This window comes from Pollicipes pollicipes, unplaced genomic scaffold (assembly GCF_011947565.3).
Source record: "Pollicipes pollicipes isolate AB1234 unplaced genomic scaffold, Ppol_2.1 Scaffold_7231;HRSCAF=8579_pilon_pilon_pilon, whole genome shotgun sequence".
Lineage (NCBI taxonomy): Eukaryota > Metazoa > Arthropoda > Thecostraca > Pollicipedomorpha > Pollicipedidae > Pollicipes > Pollicipes pollicipes.
Window position 1 is genome coordinate 4632764 of NW_023597034.1, and position 18645 is coordinate 4651408.

Sequence of the window (18645 nt, forward strand, 5' to 3'; positions counted from 1 at the left end):
CTGCGCTGGCCGCTTGTCTGTGTAGCTGCCTCGGGTGTCAGCACTGCTCACCTGCGCTGGCCGCTTGTCTGTGTAGCTGCCTCGGGTGTCAGCACTGCTCACCTGCGCTGGCCGCCTGTCCGTGTAGCTCCCTCAGGCGTCAGCACTGCTCACCTGCGCTGGCCGCCTGTCCGTGTAGCTCCCTCAGGCGTCAGCACTGCTCACCTGCGCTGGCCGCTTGTCTGTGTAGCTGCCTCGGGTGTCAGCACTGCTCACCTGCGCTGGCCGCTTGTCTGTGTAGCTCCCTCAGGCGTCAGCACTGCTCACCTGCGCTGGCCGCTTGTCTGTGTAGCTACCTCGGGTGTCAGCACTGCTCACCTGCGCTGGCCGCTTGTCTGTGTAGCGCAGCGTGTACTCGTCGGCGGCCACTAGCCGGAACTTGAACTTGTTAATGGTGAGCTGGGCGCCGACGAACAGGTCCTCGGAGACGTAGCAGTCAGGCAGGATCGGACAGGCACGGCGGCACTCCGGGTCGCGCCGCACCGGGCCCCGCTCCAGGAACTGGCCTCCGGCGATCCCTGCCCGGCACGACGGCCGCGCGGCGGGGTCAGCCGAGTGCGGCCGAGACCGCGTGACGGCGACGTGTGTCGTCACGGAGAAAGACGTGCCTTTAATCTGCATGAACTGGGACGTCACGCACCGGTGGCTAGCTGGTGGCGTTTGCGACGCCGGAACGACGCCGATTTTGCGAGGCTCCGGTCGCCGGGGAAATCGCCATTTTCAGACCGGCGTCGCTGGGACGTCACCTATTCTAATCACAAACACAGCAAGTACGGACGTGCCACCCGAGTGCTGTGCTCAGGCCACAGCGAATGTCGTCTCCGTGAGCCATTTTTTTCTGAAGCCGCATGCGTCACCCCTCGGCCAATCGCGGAGTAAGATGTCTAGTATTTCTCCTCTTGCGTTGAAAAGTTACTGAATGGGGCGGCGCCCAGCAGTCAACGTCGGCTCGGACAGGGTACACAGCTGTCGCGACGCCCTGGAGGAGACCGGGACACCGAGAACGGAGAACAGAAGGATGCGGGTTTGGAGCGCTGTCCACCGTCATACTGCGACGCCACTCACGTCGCTAAAGTGTCCAAGGCCTGTATGTCGGTAGCACGTCTTACTGTCAGTGGTCGCAGGCAGGCTTCCGGTCAAACGCTTGAGCCTAAAGCTTCACGCCATTAGTGGCGGAGGTTCGGCGCGACAAGCCGAGGATGGCGGGACAGCGGCCTATCAGTCCGCGATGGACTGTCGCTGCCCCGACTCGGCTCGAGCTCAGCGGCCTATCAGTCCGCGATGGACAGTCGCTGCCCTGACTCGGCTCGAGCTCAGCGGCCTATCAGTCTGCGATGGACAGTCGCTGCCCTGACTCGGCTCGAGCTCAGCGGCCTATCAGTCCGCGATGGACAGTCGCTGCTCTGACTCGGCTCGAGCTCAGCGGCCTATCAGTCTGCGATGGACACTCGCTGCCCCGACTCGGCTCGAGCTCAGCGGCCTATCAGTCTGCGATGGACACTCGCTGCCCTGACTCGGCTCGAGCGCAGCACTCGGACGACCCAGCCGATGACTCACCGCTGTTGGGTATGGGCACCTCGTATATGGAGAGGGTGTCGTCGCTGAGGAAGAAGCACAGGATGAACTTCCTGGTGGCGTCGATCTTGCTGGTGGTCACCATCTGAGCCGAGAAGCGCAGCACATGGCCGTCTAGGCCGTTCCTGCCAGCAGAGCGCGCGCAGGCTCAAGTCGCGCCTTACGCCACAGCTACCACTTTGTCTGGACTCATACACACACATCGCAGGAGCAAGCAAAACATGCGCACTCAGATCTTGAATCTTGTTTTTCCAGTGCTTCAACTGCGGTAAGGCTTTGAGATGTCTTAGCATACACCCAGCGCATGCACCAGACCAGCAAAATCAAAGCAAGGGGCCTGCCCTGAGCCAAGCTCCATGGACAATGATGCCCAGCTGAGCTCAGCTGTGCCACCGCACTTCGGACAGTATGGCTTGGCCGCGGTGTTTCTGGCGCCTCCATCCCAACAACGCCCACCCTGTGCCGACCTGTCGTTGACCATGAACTTGTTGAAGTCCTTCTTGGGCGCCTGCGGTATGAGGTTGAAGACGGAGGTGAGCGTGTCCTCCTCGCTGCCGAAGCCAAGATAGGGCGGCACCTGGCGCGGCGGGTCCGGCTTGGGCGGCGGCCGGTACGGCCGACCCTCGCCCAGCTCTGTGGACGCCACCACGGGCGTTGGCTACTTTCAGAACAGCGTGACGGGTCTCGGTACCGGCGCGGACGCACGCAGCCACGCGTGCGCCAGCCTCCGGCCGTCGGTAAAGACGTGCCCACGCGGAGGCCCGCAGCCGACCGACACGACTCGGCTGGCCGTCCGACCCGGCCATGGACAGCACCACATGCTTAACGCGCAGGTGGACGCACGGGACGGCGCGGCCAAGTCGGCTACCTTTCTGGTACTTGATCCTGTAGTAGTCGCGGGGTGAACGGTGTCGCAGTCGGTCAGCACCATTTCCCGGCCCCAGACGTTCACGTGGGCACCGATGCACAGCTCCGAGTCACTGCGGGACGGGCGGGCGGAAATGGAGCGTCCGCGGGTCACGCACAAGACCTCCGAACATTGACGCCAGTCACGGTCGGCTCCTGGAGTTTTGGTTTGGTTTGTCTAGACACGCTGCCTTCCGAATCGTGCGGGAACCATGAGAAAGCGGTCATCCGAGAATATTAATCAATAATACGACCACTATGTTCCTGCAAGTCGCAGCAGCCACACTAACCACCATTTCGCGTGTGTGGTGTCATAATGAGTTCCGTGGACCTCCTTATGACACACACACACATACACAGACAGACCACGTTGAACACAAATACTAAGAGCCTCATTCTCTAAACCACAGCGTCATCCCTGGACGTGATTTGTCGTTTCCCGATCGTGAGTAGCGCCCAAATGACAGCCAGAGGATGTCACAATAGTGTGACGGCAAAGTCAGACCACTGACTGATAAAAGTCGGACGGGTGGTAGTTGTTGTTGAGGTTGTCGTAGATGAAGAGGCGGCCCATGCCCTTGCCGTAGATGTCGCCGAACGTGTTGAGCACAGTCCTCGGACACTCGACTCCCGGACGGGGCAGTGCCTTCAGTTGCTGGAACAGGGCAGGACCAACGCGTGACGAGAGTGGCGATAAAAGAGTGGTGATAAAAAGCGCTCTCAGACTTTATGCAACCATATTTAATCAGTGAGTTTGTTTGACCTAAGGGGGGTTTGTTTGACCTTGTTGGCCACCTAAGTTCACGGTGGCCAACAACCTTCGAGATTGTTTTGTTTTGTTTTTTAACTCAACTTGCGTCCAGGATTACACTAGGCCTACGTTCTTTGTTCAAAAACGAAAGACTGACCGTTGTCATTTTAGGTTAGTAACGTCCTCTCGTCTTTATCAACATCAAATGGAATGTCTCTTGCAATCCCCTTCCTCAAGAAATTCAAGATGAGTGTCATAAACTACCTCATAAAACAGGTTCTGCAGCACAGAAACAACTTGGTTTTAATCACAGCTTGGCCTCCACGCCAGACGCAACGAGAATGAGGTACTATCCAAAATTCATTCATCTTACTGTTAGAGAAACTATCTTAAAGGTGCATGGTCTCGTCTCACACTTCGCTGTCGCATCAGATTGAACGATTCCCTTGGAAATGCCTTCACTAACAACCATGACCTGACTATGACCTGCAACTGGCCAGAAACCTTACAAAGTATAGCTGATTTTGCATACCAAAAGATGGACTATTCAACTGCCCATACTAAACAAAGTTTGGTTCAGCTACCCCGCACCATTCGCGGGCTATTCTGGCAAAACTTCCGGGGGGGGGGGGGGGGGAGTCAAGCCCCTCAGCGCGTGTTAAACAGCATTCGACAGAACAGTTTGGGTTTACAACAGGGCTTCACGTGACGTGCCGATGCGTGCAGACAAACTCAACACCCCAGTGCGAAAACCACATGGGGCGCACGCTACGAAACCCTGCTCTAAATCAGGCTTAGCTATAGTTCGTTACGGTCCAGGTGAAAAGACAGAGAAAGCAGAACCAAATCAAGAAGGAAAGAACAAGAAACGAAAGGAGAAGACGTAACGAAATCAAGGAGAATGGAGAAAACAATCGGGAAACAGAAGGAGTGGGAAAAACAGAAAGCAAAACAAAAGGAAAAGAAATAAAACGAGAGAGAATAAAGGAGCAAAAAAGAAAGCAGACAAAATGCATACATCTGCCCGCCCCACTTGCAGCCAGTCACCGGACGCCAACCATGATCCAGTGGCCACAGCTCAGCTCTCGCCAAACTCCTGCCACTCCACCTCCAGAGTGTCTCCCACCTCGCCCGCCCCGTCTCCAGCGAGCCAGTGCCGTACCTTCGGCAGGCGGGCGCGGCGCAACAGACTGGGCGCCTTGTAGCGGCCGGCGTTGGGCGGCACCAGCTCCTTGACCTCGATCGTGTCGTCGGCCAGGTAGTAGAGCAGCACGATGTCGCGCAGGTCGCCGTGCTGCACCTCCCGGTCGTCCCAGTAGCCCCAGAAGCGCAGCACCTTGCCGTCGTAGTGCAGGAACTGACCGAGCGTGTCCACCTTCTTGTACGGCTTCAGCGGTCGCATGGAGCGCTCATGCTGCAGGCCGGGGGGGGGGGGGGGGGGCAAGCGTGAGGCACGACAGGCACGGCCTCGGACAACGCATGGCCGACTGAGGCACGTGCCAGCGCTGTGCCGCCTTCAGATGCGCCTCCTACCATGTATGTGAACTGTGGCGCTTGAAAGACAGCTCAACTGGAACTGACGAGCTGTGGCAAGGTGTTGTCTGTAACGCGTTTGGAAACCGCACTGAACCTCGGCCATGCATAGGTGGAGCCCATGACGCTTGCTAGGAGGACCGCGGGAAGCGACCAGCCTGCCGAATAGGACGGGGTCGACGGGGTTTAGTGGCGGACATGCCGCGACGAATATGGGAGTACCTGGCCGCAGGGAAGGGCAGTCAGCCGAATAGGACGGGGTCGACGGGGTTAGTGGCGGACATGCCGCGACGACTATGGGAGTACCTGGCCGTAGGGACGGGCAGTCAGCCGGATAGAACGGGGTCGACGGGGTTAGTGGCGGACATGCCGCGACCACTATGGGAGTACCTGGCCGTAGGGTAGGGCAGTCAGCCGAATAGGACGGGGTCGACGGGGTTAGTGGCGGACATGCCGCGACGACTATGGGAGAACGTGGCCGTAGGGTAGGGCAGTCAGCCAAATAGTACGGGGTCGACGGGGTTAGTGGCGGATATGCCGCGACGACTATGGAGTACCTGGCCGTAGGGAAGGGCAATCAGTCGACGGCAGAATCGGCGATGGATCCTCTGCAGCTTACAGCTGGCACATGCCAAAGCTGGCAAAGCCATCACCCGAACGTGAAGAGCGGGCCGGCAGTCGTCTCCGCCCCAACCCACCCGCGCCCCACACACGCCGCGCCGCAACTCACGTCGTTCCTCGTCTCCATGTAGGCATCGCTGGGAATGCACGTGTCCGGGTTGACGCGCACACCCAGCTTGGCGAGGAAGTTGCGCGTGAATTGGTCGCAAGAGGTGACGTGGTAGGTGGTGCCGTACAGCACCAGGTCACGGCCCACGTTCAGGTGCTCGATCGTGTAGAACTCGAAGTCGTCCGGCTCCGGCAGCGGCACCCGATGGCGGTGCAGCAGCGTGCCTGCAACACGGCGTTGGCCAAGGGTTCGTCTCTGACGACGCGGGGCGCCGCGACCGCAAACACTACGGGACAACGGCAGATGCTGCACTGAATCCAGCCCTCGTCCACGTGTCGTAGTGTTGCAAGCCAGGTGCCCACATTGGCCAAAGTTGGCCGAAATGGGTATTTGAAATCGCCGCTCTGAGTCGTCGCTGCTGAGCCAATCGACCTGAACGCTCAAGCCCGCACCCTGCTGACCCCCTCACCCTGCGGCAGCTGGCTGTTCTTCCACTTGGACTCGATCACCTCGATGGTGTCGTCCTCCAGGTAGAAGTGGATCTTGACGGTGCGCACGCGGCTTCGTTCGACCTGCGAGTTCTGCACGCGGTCGATGTAGTAGCCGCGGAAGCGCAGCACCTGCCCGGTCGCGACGCCGTCAGTACTGAGCGCCGCCGGCAACTGGCATGCGATAAGCCGTCCAACAGCCAGTCTCGACTATTCGAAAGACGTGGGATCGCAGACAGATCATTTGAGTCCGCTCACGCCTGCCTGTCTTATCGACGTACAGTTTAGGGGAAGCGTGTAAGGTCGCACATTCCAAAAGATGGTCATCCCACGCTTTGACGCTCCCTTCTGTTGTTAATGGATGACTTTGGTCCCCGGTTTACGATTATTGATGACTCCCCATCCGTGCTACATCTGGTCGACGGCGTCATTGACTAATGAGCCAGCTGACCCACCGTACCAACCGGTCGATAGCCGCAGCTCAGAGCTCGTAGTAGTTCGCAGGTAGGCCCCGTCGACCGCACCGACCGAGCCCCAGCTCACCGTGAGCTTGGCAGGCTCACCGGCTAGTCCGGCCCTTCCTTCCCACCGCAGGCCTTGCCGCGGCGTCACCTGTTTGTCGAAGGCGACCCAGGCGGGCAGGCCGGGCCCGGCCGTGCGAGGATAGAAGCTGTGACGCGGGATGCGCTTGGTCCAGCCAGGCCGTGGCAGGTCCCGGCTGGCGATCTCCTTTCGGCAGCACCGGGGCGGAGGTCAACAGAGGTGGAGGTCAGCAGAGGTGGAGGTCAGCAAGGGCGGAGGTCAGCAGGGGTGGAGGAGGTCAGCCGGTGCGGGACGAGGCCAGGGGGGATCGGCGAGTGGTGTAAGGCGTAAGGGGCCGAGACTGGGGAGGGGTCAGCGAGCTGTGGAAGACGGAACGGGAGAAAAGAAGAGTGAAGCGGGACGAGGTCAAACGGCGCACGGTGCTGGCTTTGGAATTTAATGTCAGATGTAGCACGCTCCAATGCGACGCTGCGACACCCGCTGCTGAATTGATGCACCCTGTTGTACTATCAGGTAACAGTGCTTACGCATCGAACAACTGTCTTAAAATGATTGTCGAGCATGTCAAAACCGTACGGAAATCAAGACACAGATCAAAATACTCACACGGGGCCTTCCCAAACGGCATGAACTCATAGCGTTATCAAAGCATGAGTGTGGAGTAAAACTTGCAAACCAATGCTTGCATGACAACCACGCATGCACCTTGACGTACATTTTTTGCATGTTTTGTGTGACGAACAAAACATTACTCGCGCCTGATTCATAGTGAGCGCACAACGTTAAAAAGCACACGTAGTTCTAGCGATTTCAATGCCACCGAGATCCCAAGATCACAGTTTTTGTCGAAACCGTTTAAAGCGGAGGGAAACGTGCGGGTTGGTGCACGCACGCAAGCACCAGCGCGTGGACGTCTTGAGTTGATTATTTTAAGCGGGACCGATCCTCTTTCCGTGGAAAACGGCCTCACCATACCCACCTGATCAATGTAAAACCTCTGATCCAACTTGAAATCAAACCGGTGAGGCAGATGGTATCCGGGCTTGAGGGAATGCATCTTCTGTATGGATGCAAAATACACGCATCACCACCGGCTATGTAGCTATTCAGGAAATGCGGAGGAATCTTATCGTTACGCATACCATTCCATCTTACTATCAACGTCTCATTTACACAAATTCCGCAAAACAGGGGCTCATTAACAAGCCAAATGTGTCTACGCTTTATGACCGCAGGTATGCATATCATGGCGTGCAAAATCCATAAATCACCCTGTCTCACACATTAACACGAGACACGCCCCTTTACTCGGCCTCGGAGATTCAAACGGCTATGTTCCCAGTTATACAAACATGATATCGAGCAAAGCAGTGAGAGATATGGTTTACGCACCTTTCCGATTTCTGAGTATCCTGGGATGAATGGTAGCGCCATTGTTTGTGTTCTGAAATGGCTGTGCAGTTGAATCACCGGGCTATTCGCGTTTGACGAATGGTGGCAGAGGACGATTATCAGTCATCTATGACACATCGTTTGTGTAGAGAAGCCTCTACATTTGCCATTCGTCTTCAAGAGCCTTCATGGTGGCGGTACCGCCGGGCCAGGGTCACATGGGCGTGCATCGAATAGCGCATTGGTGCTGGCCCTCGCCGCCCACGAGCGAACCTGCGTGGACCACGAGTGGTCCGGCTAACCTGGCAATGCAAGAGACCAAGCGGAGCCATACAGGGGTCCGCCTCCCCGCCCAGTGCGAGTCGTGGCGGCGCTGAACCAGATCACGCCGGCCCTCGCCATGCCGGAGCGGGGTGAGCGCACAGCCCAGCTGCGATTGGGCCGTGACAGACCGGAAGGTATCGTGGGAACGAACCGACGGCATCTGAGTCGGGCCCACGGGATTTGATGTTGGAAACGCCAATGCGGGCCGCGTGCGGCAGTCCGGTCCTTGCCAAGGACCCTGCCTGGTACGAGCCGCGTGCCTACCACGGGACATTACTGGTTGGGACCAGGCGTTTCCAGGCTATCGAAAGCTACTTTGGGCCTGAATGTCCTAAAATACCCAGGCAAGTTTAAAAGTTAGGACAAAATGGGCTGGTTTCCACTTATCTACGTATTTCATGTCATCACTCGTTAAAATAAGCATAATTTCATGGTAAAAGGGCTAAATTATTACGTTTCCAAATAGAGTTAAGACGAGACAAACTTTAGTGACCGGCGCACCTCGATCACCCTTACTGAAACGGCATGCATTAATCCATAATCGTAGTCCCAAGCCGAAAAGTTGTGTGTGTAGGTTGTCCCCACACAATATTCCCGTGACAGCGGTCGGCTTACTACAAATCTACGCACTCAAGCACATACACAACCATCCACCTCCAGAGTGCAGCTTACCGTATCGGGAAGGTCGTTTTCAGTGTAGGATCTCAGGCTATACGCCTTTTTTTATTCGATGTAAAAGGTTTAAAGCATAGTGTATGAGTCGAAAGTTTTGAATAGTATCCCGTATCCTAGAATACCGAAATTCCCCGCCCTCACAACACAAAAAATCCTGCACGATATCGCTGAATCCTCAAGCCAGCCGTTCCTGACAACCCAATTATCAACTGACGGCAATGGCGTCCGACGTTACCATGGCAACATGAAAGAACACGACAGTACTAAAATAGCACAAAAGTTACTAGGTTTGAACTGTCAGGCACCGCACGATGTTTAAGCCATCTTGTACCCAGCTATGATATGAACTGCATGTGGCTTTAACAAATCTCCGTTATTTTGGCTGCTACTGCGCAATATCAAGATACGCTAGTGCGCAAATTCAGCCCTGATGGGGCCGCAACGACTTTGCAATGGCTGACGGGGCAATGGAAGCGAGAAAAACATTCCAAAAGAGAACTTGTGAGCACACTTGCGGTAGCGTAATTGTACTTATCAAGGCCATAGAAGCAGTGGTGCTCATATTGACCCTTACTCTACGAGGGGCCTCCAGGCCACAAAAGGGTTTTCCCGTAATCACGGTGTCATAGGGCCTTGGTAACAGCTACTTCCCGGCTTTGAACACGGCAGTGAAACTTTTTCTTTTTTCTGATATCTTTTATTTCTGATATTTCTGATATCTGATATAAAAAGTATCTGATATCGATGACTCATGCTCTTTGACTTCTTGTGGAAGTACTGAAGGTTGCATTTTGCTACAACATGATTGGCATTTATTTCCCGCAGAAAGTGCACTTCAAAGGTTGTATTCACTGTTTTTCTTTAAACGGAGTGTTCCGACATTTGTATCGTTTTTTTAATTGGAATAGCCATCTTAAAGATTGTTCGTCGCAGTTCACAGCCCTGCCGCTCTTAAGACATAAAGCCGCACTAATTTCTGAGGTAATCACCCGCGAATATGTACAGACTATTTTGGGGAGACTATTTCAAGGTCCCCCAAGGTCCTAATAGCGTCATTCAAATCCTGCCACTTCATTAGTCATGCAGCGATCAAGGCCAAGACAATATAATGGTCGAGTCGTTCATATATGACGTTCATATGCGTTGAAACGCATAATGTTCATATCCTCTTTGCGCCGCTCGTGAGCACGCTTTCCAAATATGACAACCGTCAACTGGCTCTCAATCAGCACTGCAAGGTGCGACGACGCAATCAAGCAATGGCGTATTAACAGACCTTTTTACTAAACAGAAAAGTTGTGTTGTCCAGGTTTTTTAGTTGTTTAGTTTAGTTTTTTAGTTGTTCAGTAGTTTAGTCGTAGTTGAGTTGTCTAGTTTTTCTAGTCGAGTTTGTTGAGTTTTTTCCACTTCAGAGGATCTCAAAAGTTACATGTCAGCTTATTCCATTACATCTGGTACCTGCCTCAAAATCTTCACACGTGGAACATTCCCTTACTTCGGCACTCTGAGGTAGTTAGCTATCGCCCCGGGTCCCTCACGCATGGCCAAGGCGAGAAGAAAAAACAAACGCTCGTAAAGTGGAGATCAAAACCCGTATTTATAAGCGGCCGAAGTCAAGCACAGCGCAAGGGAAGTGCGCGGGGCATACCGGCGACATTACTCCACTTCTGCTGTCTCAACCACGGCTAGGTTTTCTCCTCCGATGTCTGTGACATGTCATTCACCAAATAACTCAATATCCGTTTATTCCTGAACTGTCATCAGGCGAGCTAAAGCGCATGTGCTCCACAAAGTGGCGTATGAAAACACCGATGCCAGGCTGGTAGAAAATCGTTGTAACAGATCGACAATCCTAGGCAACTGCATGACACACTGGCAATGTTTGAGAGTTGGTGCGGCAGGGCCTCTTTATTCCCGAGTTATCAGACTGAAGTTATTTGGCGATCGAGCCACCTGCCAGAAAAAAAAATACAGCGCATAGCCGCAGAATTGCGGCAGGAATCAAATTCCGACCCCCACATATCAATGGCCACTCCGCTGCATAGATTAATGGATGCTGAAACCGCGGCTGATACAATCTGCGCGCGGCCACCTATCCGAAATACACACCACTACTGATATGGCGCCAAGTTCATCACGGTGACCTATGTGACAAACATCTGAATATGCGCGAGCAGGCGGACCCAAGCGCGTTACGTGGCCCAGGGACTTGGCAACCGGCAAATCCAGGCAGAGAAAATCACATCCGAGACCTTTGTCGGCAAACGCGGACCAAAAATAAGTCTTCCCGGACAGCGTGGTCCGCTCCAACGCTCAGCAGTTCACTTCACTCCAGCACGCCCGCGCGGACACCCGGCCGCGCAGACACGCCCGTTCGCGGTGTCTCCAGCGTCCACCACGACACCGCACACCCCCGTCGCCGCATCACCTGCACAATCACAGTCATCGGCGTCCGGCGGCGCTCGTGCCGCGCAGAACACCCCGCTCCGGGTCACACGCGCCGGAGATGGCGCCGCTGCCGACTCCTAACGCCGGGCGCGTGGCTTTCCGTACAAAAATAGCTGGCGGCTGGCCGGCGTGGGCGTTATCTGGGCAGCTGGAAGCCGGCCGTGTCGTCCGGGCCACGCGGCAGACGGGTTACCGCTGCCGCCTCCCTGCTGCGCAGCAGCTCCACCGGCGGCGCCGCCCTGCCGACGGCGCCGGCGGCGGAGCGGTCAGACGAGCGGCGGCCACAGGTGCCGGGGCAGGGGGCACCGGTTACACAGCGGAGGGGCGCGACTGGCGCGTCAATCACCGGCAGTGTTTGCTTTGTGAGTGGGACACAGGCGGAGCGCATGACGCAAAACTGTAGAGAAGGCATCCAGATGAGCGTGTCATAACAGGTAGCACGGTACTAGCGAGTGCGGCGCCGTGCCAGCCAGCCGCGGCTCAGGTTTCAGAATATGGCGTCAAGGGGTAGGGGCCTTACTTCCACGTCGCCACGGCAGACCAGAAGAGACGTAATTTCCTGTTTCCAAACGCGGCACAAAAATCGAAAAGATACACAGTCTAAGGTGAATATTATCACTACCAGTGTACCAACGCTGGGATATTCCCCACAGTTCATCGCTGACAGCAGGCGTCTCCAACGACGCAGCCGAATGTCGGTCGTACCTGTCTGGTCCCGTCGTCTTCTCCAGTAGACCACTGCTACCCAATATTCGTTGCCGGGCCTCAGCATATTCGGCCTCTCGCTGTGGACAATACACGTAGCATGACAGGGCTGTCCATTGTACGCCAGATACGGACATGCGGAGGTCCACGGACCCGGAGCCAGGCCTCACATCTTACTAAGCTTCTCTTACTGCTTGCATCAGTGCTGTCGCAAGACGCAACGCAAGCCACAGAGCACGCAATCGACACCAGGGCGCTATTCTACCCAACATAGTACCGCACAGCCTCAAATCATCGCGGCAACTACCAGTAGGCGACATTATGTGCGCTTCCAGCTATAAGCGCCATCGCCCGCAATCAAGGAATATCATGAACCAAACATTGTCAAAATGAGCTCCGGCCAAACACAGTGCGCTGCATGAGCTGTGTGCTACCAAGCAGTGACCTCTTGCACATAAGCAGGCGAAATGAGCCACTCAACCGGAAAACAATCAGACAACCGCGACTTCAGCACTCCTATAGGAAAGGATTTTGGAGCGTTCACTAGCGCTACAGAGACGCAGCCAGGGACACTCGCCGCCCGTCTGAGACAGCCCGGCCGCGCCTCCGCGTTACCTGCTGCAGCGACTTGGCCGGCTGACGAGCACGCTCGCCCTGGGCCGGCCGGCCGCCGAGACCCGGGTCGGGCCGCTTCAGAATGGTGATCTGCGGCTCGGCCGGCACGTACTGGGTGCGGCCCGCCTCCTCGGCCTGCACGCGCACCAGCAGGCGCTCGTGCGGCGCGGCGGCGGCGGCGGCGGCGCGCTCGCGGGCCGTCCGCAGCTGCTCCAGCTGCCTGTCCAGCTCCTGCAGCAGCGGCACGGCGAGGTTACACACGGCGGGGAGGCTCGGCCGCCCGCGGGCGGGGAGGCCAGGTCGCCTGCGGACGAGCCAGCCAGGCGCCTGCGGGCGTGGCAGTGAGGTGACCGCAGAGTGTGGGCCGCAGCTGCCCCGGGCATCACCCATGCCCAACGGGGTACTGTGGAGCCTGACCACGCAGTCGTTGAGCGACGGGCTGGAAGGACCATCGTCATACTGAGCCAGACGAGACGCACAGTACTGTCCGTTGATCTGCGCTCAACTCACATCAAACGGTGCAAAACAACAGACGACAATGAACAGGAGTGGGAAACGTTTGGCCCTGGTTATTCGTTCGCGGCCATCTTGCCGGTTTTACCACTTCTGCACCCATCGAATGCGCACCAGAAATCAACGGCATGACTTTGCGTGCTCCTTGCGAATTGTGGTGTGACCAAGGCGCCCAGGTGGTCACTACCTCCTTCGTGCGATCGCGGAGCCGTGGAGCCGAAGACGGTGCCGTTCTGGTGCCGTTCGAGCAGCTTTGAATATCACGCGCCCGTTCATTGGTGGAATCACCACGGAACCACGGATGCGCCGCTGGCTGTAACCTTAGCGTCACTGTAGTTTGCTGTATATGGGTGACGGTTCCACTGCTTGAGGCGTTTAAACGGAAAGCGACAATTCCCACAGACCCGCCATGCGTCAAAGGTGGCCGCGGCACCGCCGGCTTGTTTCAAAATGAGTTTGATTAATACAACGTTTCAGTTATTTCCTTTTTCCAAGCCATACGATCATACTGCATCGAATTCTTCGGCACGAATACGAAATGACAATGCAAAAGGAATGGTTTATTGCCTGTGAACAAATATGTACATTACAACTAGCCTAACAGTTCAGTCCTTTCTATCACTGAACGTTGAAGTGAGACCCTCGCCTCGAATGCACGCCAACGCGAAGTTCGCGCTCGACAATGACTCCGCGCTTGTCCTGGCGCACTACTCCAAGTAGTCGAAACTGTCCGGAATCCCAAATTGCTTATCGATCGTTGCCTCCTCCATGCTGAACTTGCGCTTGCACCAGGACTTGATGTTGAAGATGTTGTCGGTCCAGCGGTTAGCCGCCTCGATAGCGATGCGCGACTGCTGCCGCATGGCCTCCAGCGCCTCGGGGTCGCAGTCCTTGTACTTGGCAATCTCGGCGTCGAGCCGTGCTCGCTCCTGGCGGCGGCCGGCCAGATCCTTCAGCAGCTGGCCACGCTCGTCGTCCTCCTCCCTGCCCACGGCCGCCTCCGCCAGTTGGGCCTCAACGGTGTGCCGCTTCTGCCGCAGCTGCGCCAGCTGCTCTTCCAGCCCGGCCAGCTTATGCTGGCGCACGCCAGCGCCCTTGCTGGGAAACGCCCAAAAGTAGACGGATGTGCCGATCTTGTCCGTGTCGACAAGACCATCGTCCACCAGGCCCTGGATCACCTCCTTCACCGACTGCGACACGACGCCCTTCTCCTTCGGACCGAGCCGCTCCAGCTCCTTCAGCTGGAAGAAGTCCTGCTTCTCGTACAGCAGGTCCAGCATCCGGGTCCGCTTCTCCTCGGCGCTCACGCCCTTGCGCTTAGACATGGCCGTCCGACTACACGACCTAGCTACAGCCCGGGCTCCCTTGGCCTCAGTGACCCTCAGTCCTGGCGTCTGGCCCCGCCCAGCCAACCCTGGCGACCTCGCGTGATGGGATCCGAAGCTGTCCCGATCAGCCGCGGCGGTCCTGCGTGCTGGCGTCTGGGTGAGCCCCCTGAGCCCGTGGCTTTGCTACAGCTCTTGATCCTCCTGCACGGTGCTTGGGAGTTGGGTCAGGTCCTGCGGACGTGGAGGCGTTGCCTCTTCAGAAAATCAGCCCTCTAAACAGATGAGGGGAGACATGCCCAGCAACACATCACCATACACAGTCTGGCTGGCCAAATGTGGATAATCCAAACCAACATGTGTAGTTTTCTATTCTCAGAAAACAAATTGCAGCTCTATCGACGTCTTCATGCTCAGATGAGTTCGCACAGGCTTGAAATGAGTGCAAATGTGCATGTGTATGACACAGATTCCTGCCAATGATGGGTTGTAAGCAGCCAGCATATCATAAATCACAATGTAGTTGATGTGAGCTTTTCTGCATCCTCAAAAAAGGAGGCTTTGTGGGACAAAGAGGTCAGCCACAATGCTATTTACAGAGTAGCACATAAGAACAAGAAATGAAAAAAAAACACACAAACAACAAGGCAGGATCATCACCACACATCATTTACTATGATACCAAATGGAACCCAAGCAAATTACCAAACTAATCACTAGCTTGATGGAAAAAGCTTTCATCATATGCAACAAATGACAACAATGAAAATGACAACATGAGAACAAAAATGAATGCAGCCACATGGCTTGCCAGCCCTACCTTTCATGACATGGACAACCCAACACATAGTCTTGTTATAGCATGAAGACCACCAACCCTGGACCAACATAAATATATGGGCAATCTGAAATAATACCTAAGAGGCAATGTTGTCAGCATTTTCCAATTCAGAGAAAAATGTCTGCTCAGGAAGTCACTATTTATCACATACCACAGAACGCCTTAATGTGATATCACGGATTTACACACTACAGGGAGCAGTTAATTTGGCATATATAATATGCCTGCTACCTGCTTCATTCAATCATCCACCAATAAGGCTACACACCTAATTTTATCCTATGGATTCTGAGTTTGTGTTGATCTGTCATTCAGCAGTAGATGTAAGCCAAAATAGCTCTATCACCTATTTTCCAGGAACTAATAGAAAACCCTGATTTTTAACAAACAAATTTGTATTCCCAACAAATCATTACACCATAGATATTGCTACAAATATCCTCAATTTCTGATATCTTTCAAATATCATAAACTGACAAACATCTACAATGTTTTCCACACTATTGGTAGATGGTACCAATCACATAAATGTTGTGCACTAATTATACAACACCACCGCATGGTTCCTGCTGCATTTCAGCACCACACAACCACCCTGAAGCTTTTGACATACATTCTGAACATGCTCTACTCTTGCCACACACTAATGTTGCATTAAAACTACCTACTTGAAAATAAAGACAGTGAGCACACTACAACCAGGCAATTAACATCACATTTCCATTTCAGGTGTGATGGTGCAATACTGTTGTATTGGCATACATATTGGTTTAGTTTCACTTTACAAAATATGGCAATTGAAATTATTGCTTCAGTAACATGCACGCACGCACGCACGCACGCACGCACGCACGCACGCACGCACGCACGCACGCACGCACGCACGCACACACAGATAGAGATATAGATATATATATATATATAGATATAGATATAGATATAGATATAGATAGATATATATATATATATATATATATATATATATTTCTGAATATCTTGCTGTATGAGTTATCACCGCAAGACAATAACCTACAAAACAAGAGAGGGAATTGGAGGGACCTACTCCAGAATCTGCAGCCTCTTCCCAGCTGTCTGCAACATCAGCTTCTTCAGCACTCTGTAAAGATAACAGGTCATTAAAAAACAGTGCTTGGATACACAAAGTGACACTCAGATGCAAAAATTTGCAGCTTTGATCTCCACCCAAATTATGGATGAGGTACTGTAAAGCACTTATAATAATACTGTAAGTTTATTATTAAGATACTGTAAGAAATACTGCAGTACTGTAATATTAAATATGGTAGGACTTCCCATGTTTATGACACAATCTACAATATCAGAGGATTTCAAATGAAATAAACATAAATATGTAAGTCATGAGTCACTACAACCTAAGCTGACACTTCCACTATAAAATCATTAGAGGATGCATAAACAATGTCACACTCCATATGACAATGGCACATGCTGAGACTAGTTCCAATAATCAACCAGCAAATTCATGATACTGGGTGTGAAATTAGGGGGTAAGAATAAGTCCCATCACAGTGCCATGCAACTATAAGGTTTAACTTGCACACCTACCCAGTAGTAATGGTACTAATGGGAAGTGTCAATGTCAAAGATAATTATGCTATATCAACTCTTTTTAATATGTGTATCAGCTGACTAGTAATGACAGTAACCACCAATGCAAGATGCAGGTGTCTGCAATAAGTAACAAATATCAGAGCTCTCATTAAGACAGGGTTGGGCAAATTTGAAATTTGGGGCAGCTTTTTAAAGCTTGGAGGCAGATTCCTTTGATCAGAACTTGGCTGACTGACTACTAACTATTGATATCAGTGCCCTAAATCAGTATCATGCCTTGGGCATAAGCCAGTTTCATTGGGCAGAAGCTACCCCAAATTTGTCTTCTCTCTGCTCAAAAGGCCATTTGGGTAGATTTCAGGCAGGTCAAAATATCTCACCAGAATTCTTGCCATTTTCTTTCCAGATTGGGTTATAGCCAGTCTGGAAAACAATCACCTGCTGCTCTAGTTGCCCATATGACACCTGCCTGTTGATGCATACATGCACAAAACATAAACCAGGCTCAACTGCACCCAATTTCACAGATAAGTTTTGCCCAAAAATGCTTGGAAGGTAGTTTGCTTGATATTAGCTTCCAACACAATTCCTCAACACATTCACTCCATATGCTTTCACCACTGAATGGCCCCTGCAGTTAGTGCACCAAAAACCCTGACAAGTGACAACTTCCTATATCCTGAAATTAGTGAAAACTCTCCACTTCTCCAAAACTTGGGACAATTTAAATCAAGCCATGCATGCACTGAAGATTGTTGCCACAATGTTGCCACTATGACGCAAATGCTTGGCGTAACATGAATTTCTCACACACTGGAGTTAGGGATTAGGGCATAGGGAGTAAAACTTAAAAATATAGGGAATATTTCTTCCACTCACTTTTGAATGAAGGTTCCTACAGTTAACAATTTCAGGGTTTAAGCCAGCAAAGCCTAACATCTTACCATTGGAGTCTGCTCAAGAGACCCCAGCCAAACCCGCCGCAGAGGAATTGACCGATGGGCGGATTCTCCCAAGCAGCTGAATCTTCTTGCGGCAGTCTTAATACTTTTTTAACGCACCTCACTATAGAGAAGACAGTATCATATTAGAGACGTTTTCCACAAGCAGCTACTCATGCAGTCACCCATGTAGAACCAGCCGCCACTACCCTTTTCTACAACATCCTAAAAATTGAGCACCAGGCAAATCGAGCACAGAATTACAGTGGAGCAATGGATCTGCGTCACCAACGGAAAAGGGGAACGGGCGCCAAAAGCGCCGGTTTGGTCTGACTTCCGTAAATCAACAATAATAGATAATTCTATCGCCTTCCACTTCACAGACTTAACAGATTTAGGTACGAATTGAAATAAAAGTGGACATTCCCATTATTAGGTTTAAGAACGCATATCAATTACAGATCAGTTTAGCAAAGGCATAATCTCAGATCGATTTTGCAAGGGTATGACGCAAAAATATTATAATCGTTCTAGCACGGAGCTTCGCCACTTACGTCATTAAGATTGGACGCCAGTACGTTGCCAAAGAAGCTTGTGCATCTGCTTAATTATTCTAGACTGAGCTCGAGCGAACATGTTTACGGTTCTTCTACGCTGTTTTGGCGCTCTCTGGCATATGACCTCTATTTCAGTCAGGCTATCGAACAT

The 18645-nt window shown here is 53.1% G+C and overlaps 2 protein-coding genes and 2 long non-coding RNA genes across 6 annotated transcripts; all 4 read right to left on the bottom strand.

The window, feature by feature from the left end:
* Positions 1–497: 497 nt before the first annotated feature.
* On the bottom strand, positions 498–2520 carry LOC119110509 (uncharacterized). Its single transcript, XR_005095500.1, has 4 exons — positions 2483–2520; positions 2082–2247; positions 1597–1739; positions 498–557 (listed from the first exon to the last, which is right to left on the bottom strand). It is a non-coding gene; the product is annotated as an uncharacterized LOC119110509 (long non-coding RNA).
* A 499-nt stretch (positions 2521–3019) lies between these two features.
* On the bottom strand, positions 3020–9206 carry LOC119109282 (EF-hand domain-containing family member C2). The gene is made up of 8 exons (XM_037232877.1): positions 8954–9206; positions 7958–8039; positions 7545–7625; positions 6635–6751; positions 6004–6154; positions 5535–5758; positions 4434–4685; positions 3020–3175 (listed from the first exon to the last, which is right to left on the bottom strand). Exons 2-8 carry the CDS (start codon positions 7997–7999, stop codon positions 3020–3022), a joined length of 1023 nt encoding a protein of 340 aa, XP_037088772.1. The 5' UTR covers positions 8000–8039; positions 8954–9206.
* Positions 9207–10684: 1478 nt separating this feature from the next.
* LOC119110511 (uncharacterized) lies at positions 10685–12837 on the bottom strand. The gene is made up of 3 exons (XR_005095502.1): positions 12725–12837; positions 12110–12189; positions 10685–11643 (listed from the first exon to the last, which is right to left on the bottom strand). It is a non-coding gene; the product is annotated as an uncharacterized LOC119110511 (long non-coding RNA).
* A 942-nt stretch (positions 12838–13779) lies between these two features.
* LOC119110505 (meiotic nuclear division protein 1 homolog) lies at positions 13780–18289 on the bottom strand. 3 transcript variants are annotated; one of them, XM_037234358.1, is made up of 4 exons: positions 17941–18060; positions 17377–17419; positions 16467–16520; positions 13780–14796 (listed from the first exon to the last, which is right to left on the bottom strand). In XM_037234358.1, the coding sequence occupies exon 4, from the start codon at positions 14560–14562 to the stop codon at positions 13945–13947; it is 618 nt and encodes a 205-aa protein (XP_037090253.1). In that variant the 5' UTR covers positions 14563–14796; positions 16467–16520; positions 17377–17419; positions 17941–18060; the 3' UTR covers positions 13780–13944. The 3 variants fall into 3 exon arrangements, with proteins under 3 accessions (XP_037090253.1, XP_037090254.1, XP_037090252.1); XM_037234359.1 differs by lacking the exon at positions 17377–17419 and having other exon boundaries at positions 18058–18289; XM_037234357.1 differs by lacking the exon at positions 17377–17419.
* Positions 18290–18645: the final 356 nt, after the last annotated feature.

What these genes read in the sequence shown, in the direction of transcription:
- LOC119109282 (XM_037232877.1), bottom strand. Translation starts at nt 7,999, where the DNA reads ATGGCGCTACCATTCATCCCAGGATACTCAGAAATCGGAAAG. An exon ending in GATACTCAGAAATCGGAAAG is followed by an intron (nt 7,626 to 7,957) that starts GTGCGTAAACCA and finishes GCATCCATACAG; the next exon opens with AAGATGCATTCCCTCAAGCC. An exon ending in ACATGGAGACGAGGAACGAC is followed by an intron (nt 4,686 to 5,534) that starts GTGAGTTGCGGC and finishes CCCGGCCTGCAG; the next exon opens with CATGAGCGCTCCATGCGACC.
- LOC119110505 (XM_037234359.1), bottom strand. Translation starts at nt 14,562, where the DNA reads ATGTCTAAGCGCAAGGGCGTGAGCGCCGAGGAGAAGCGGACCCGGATG.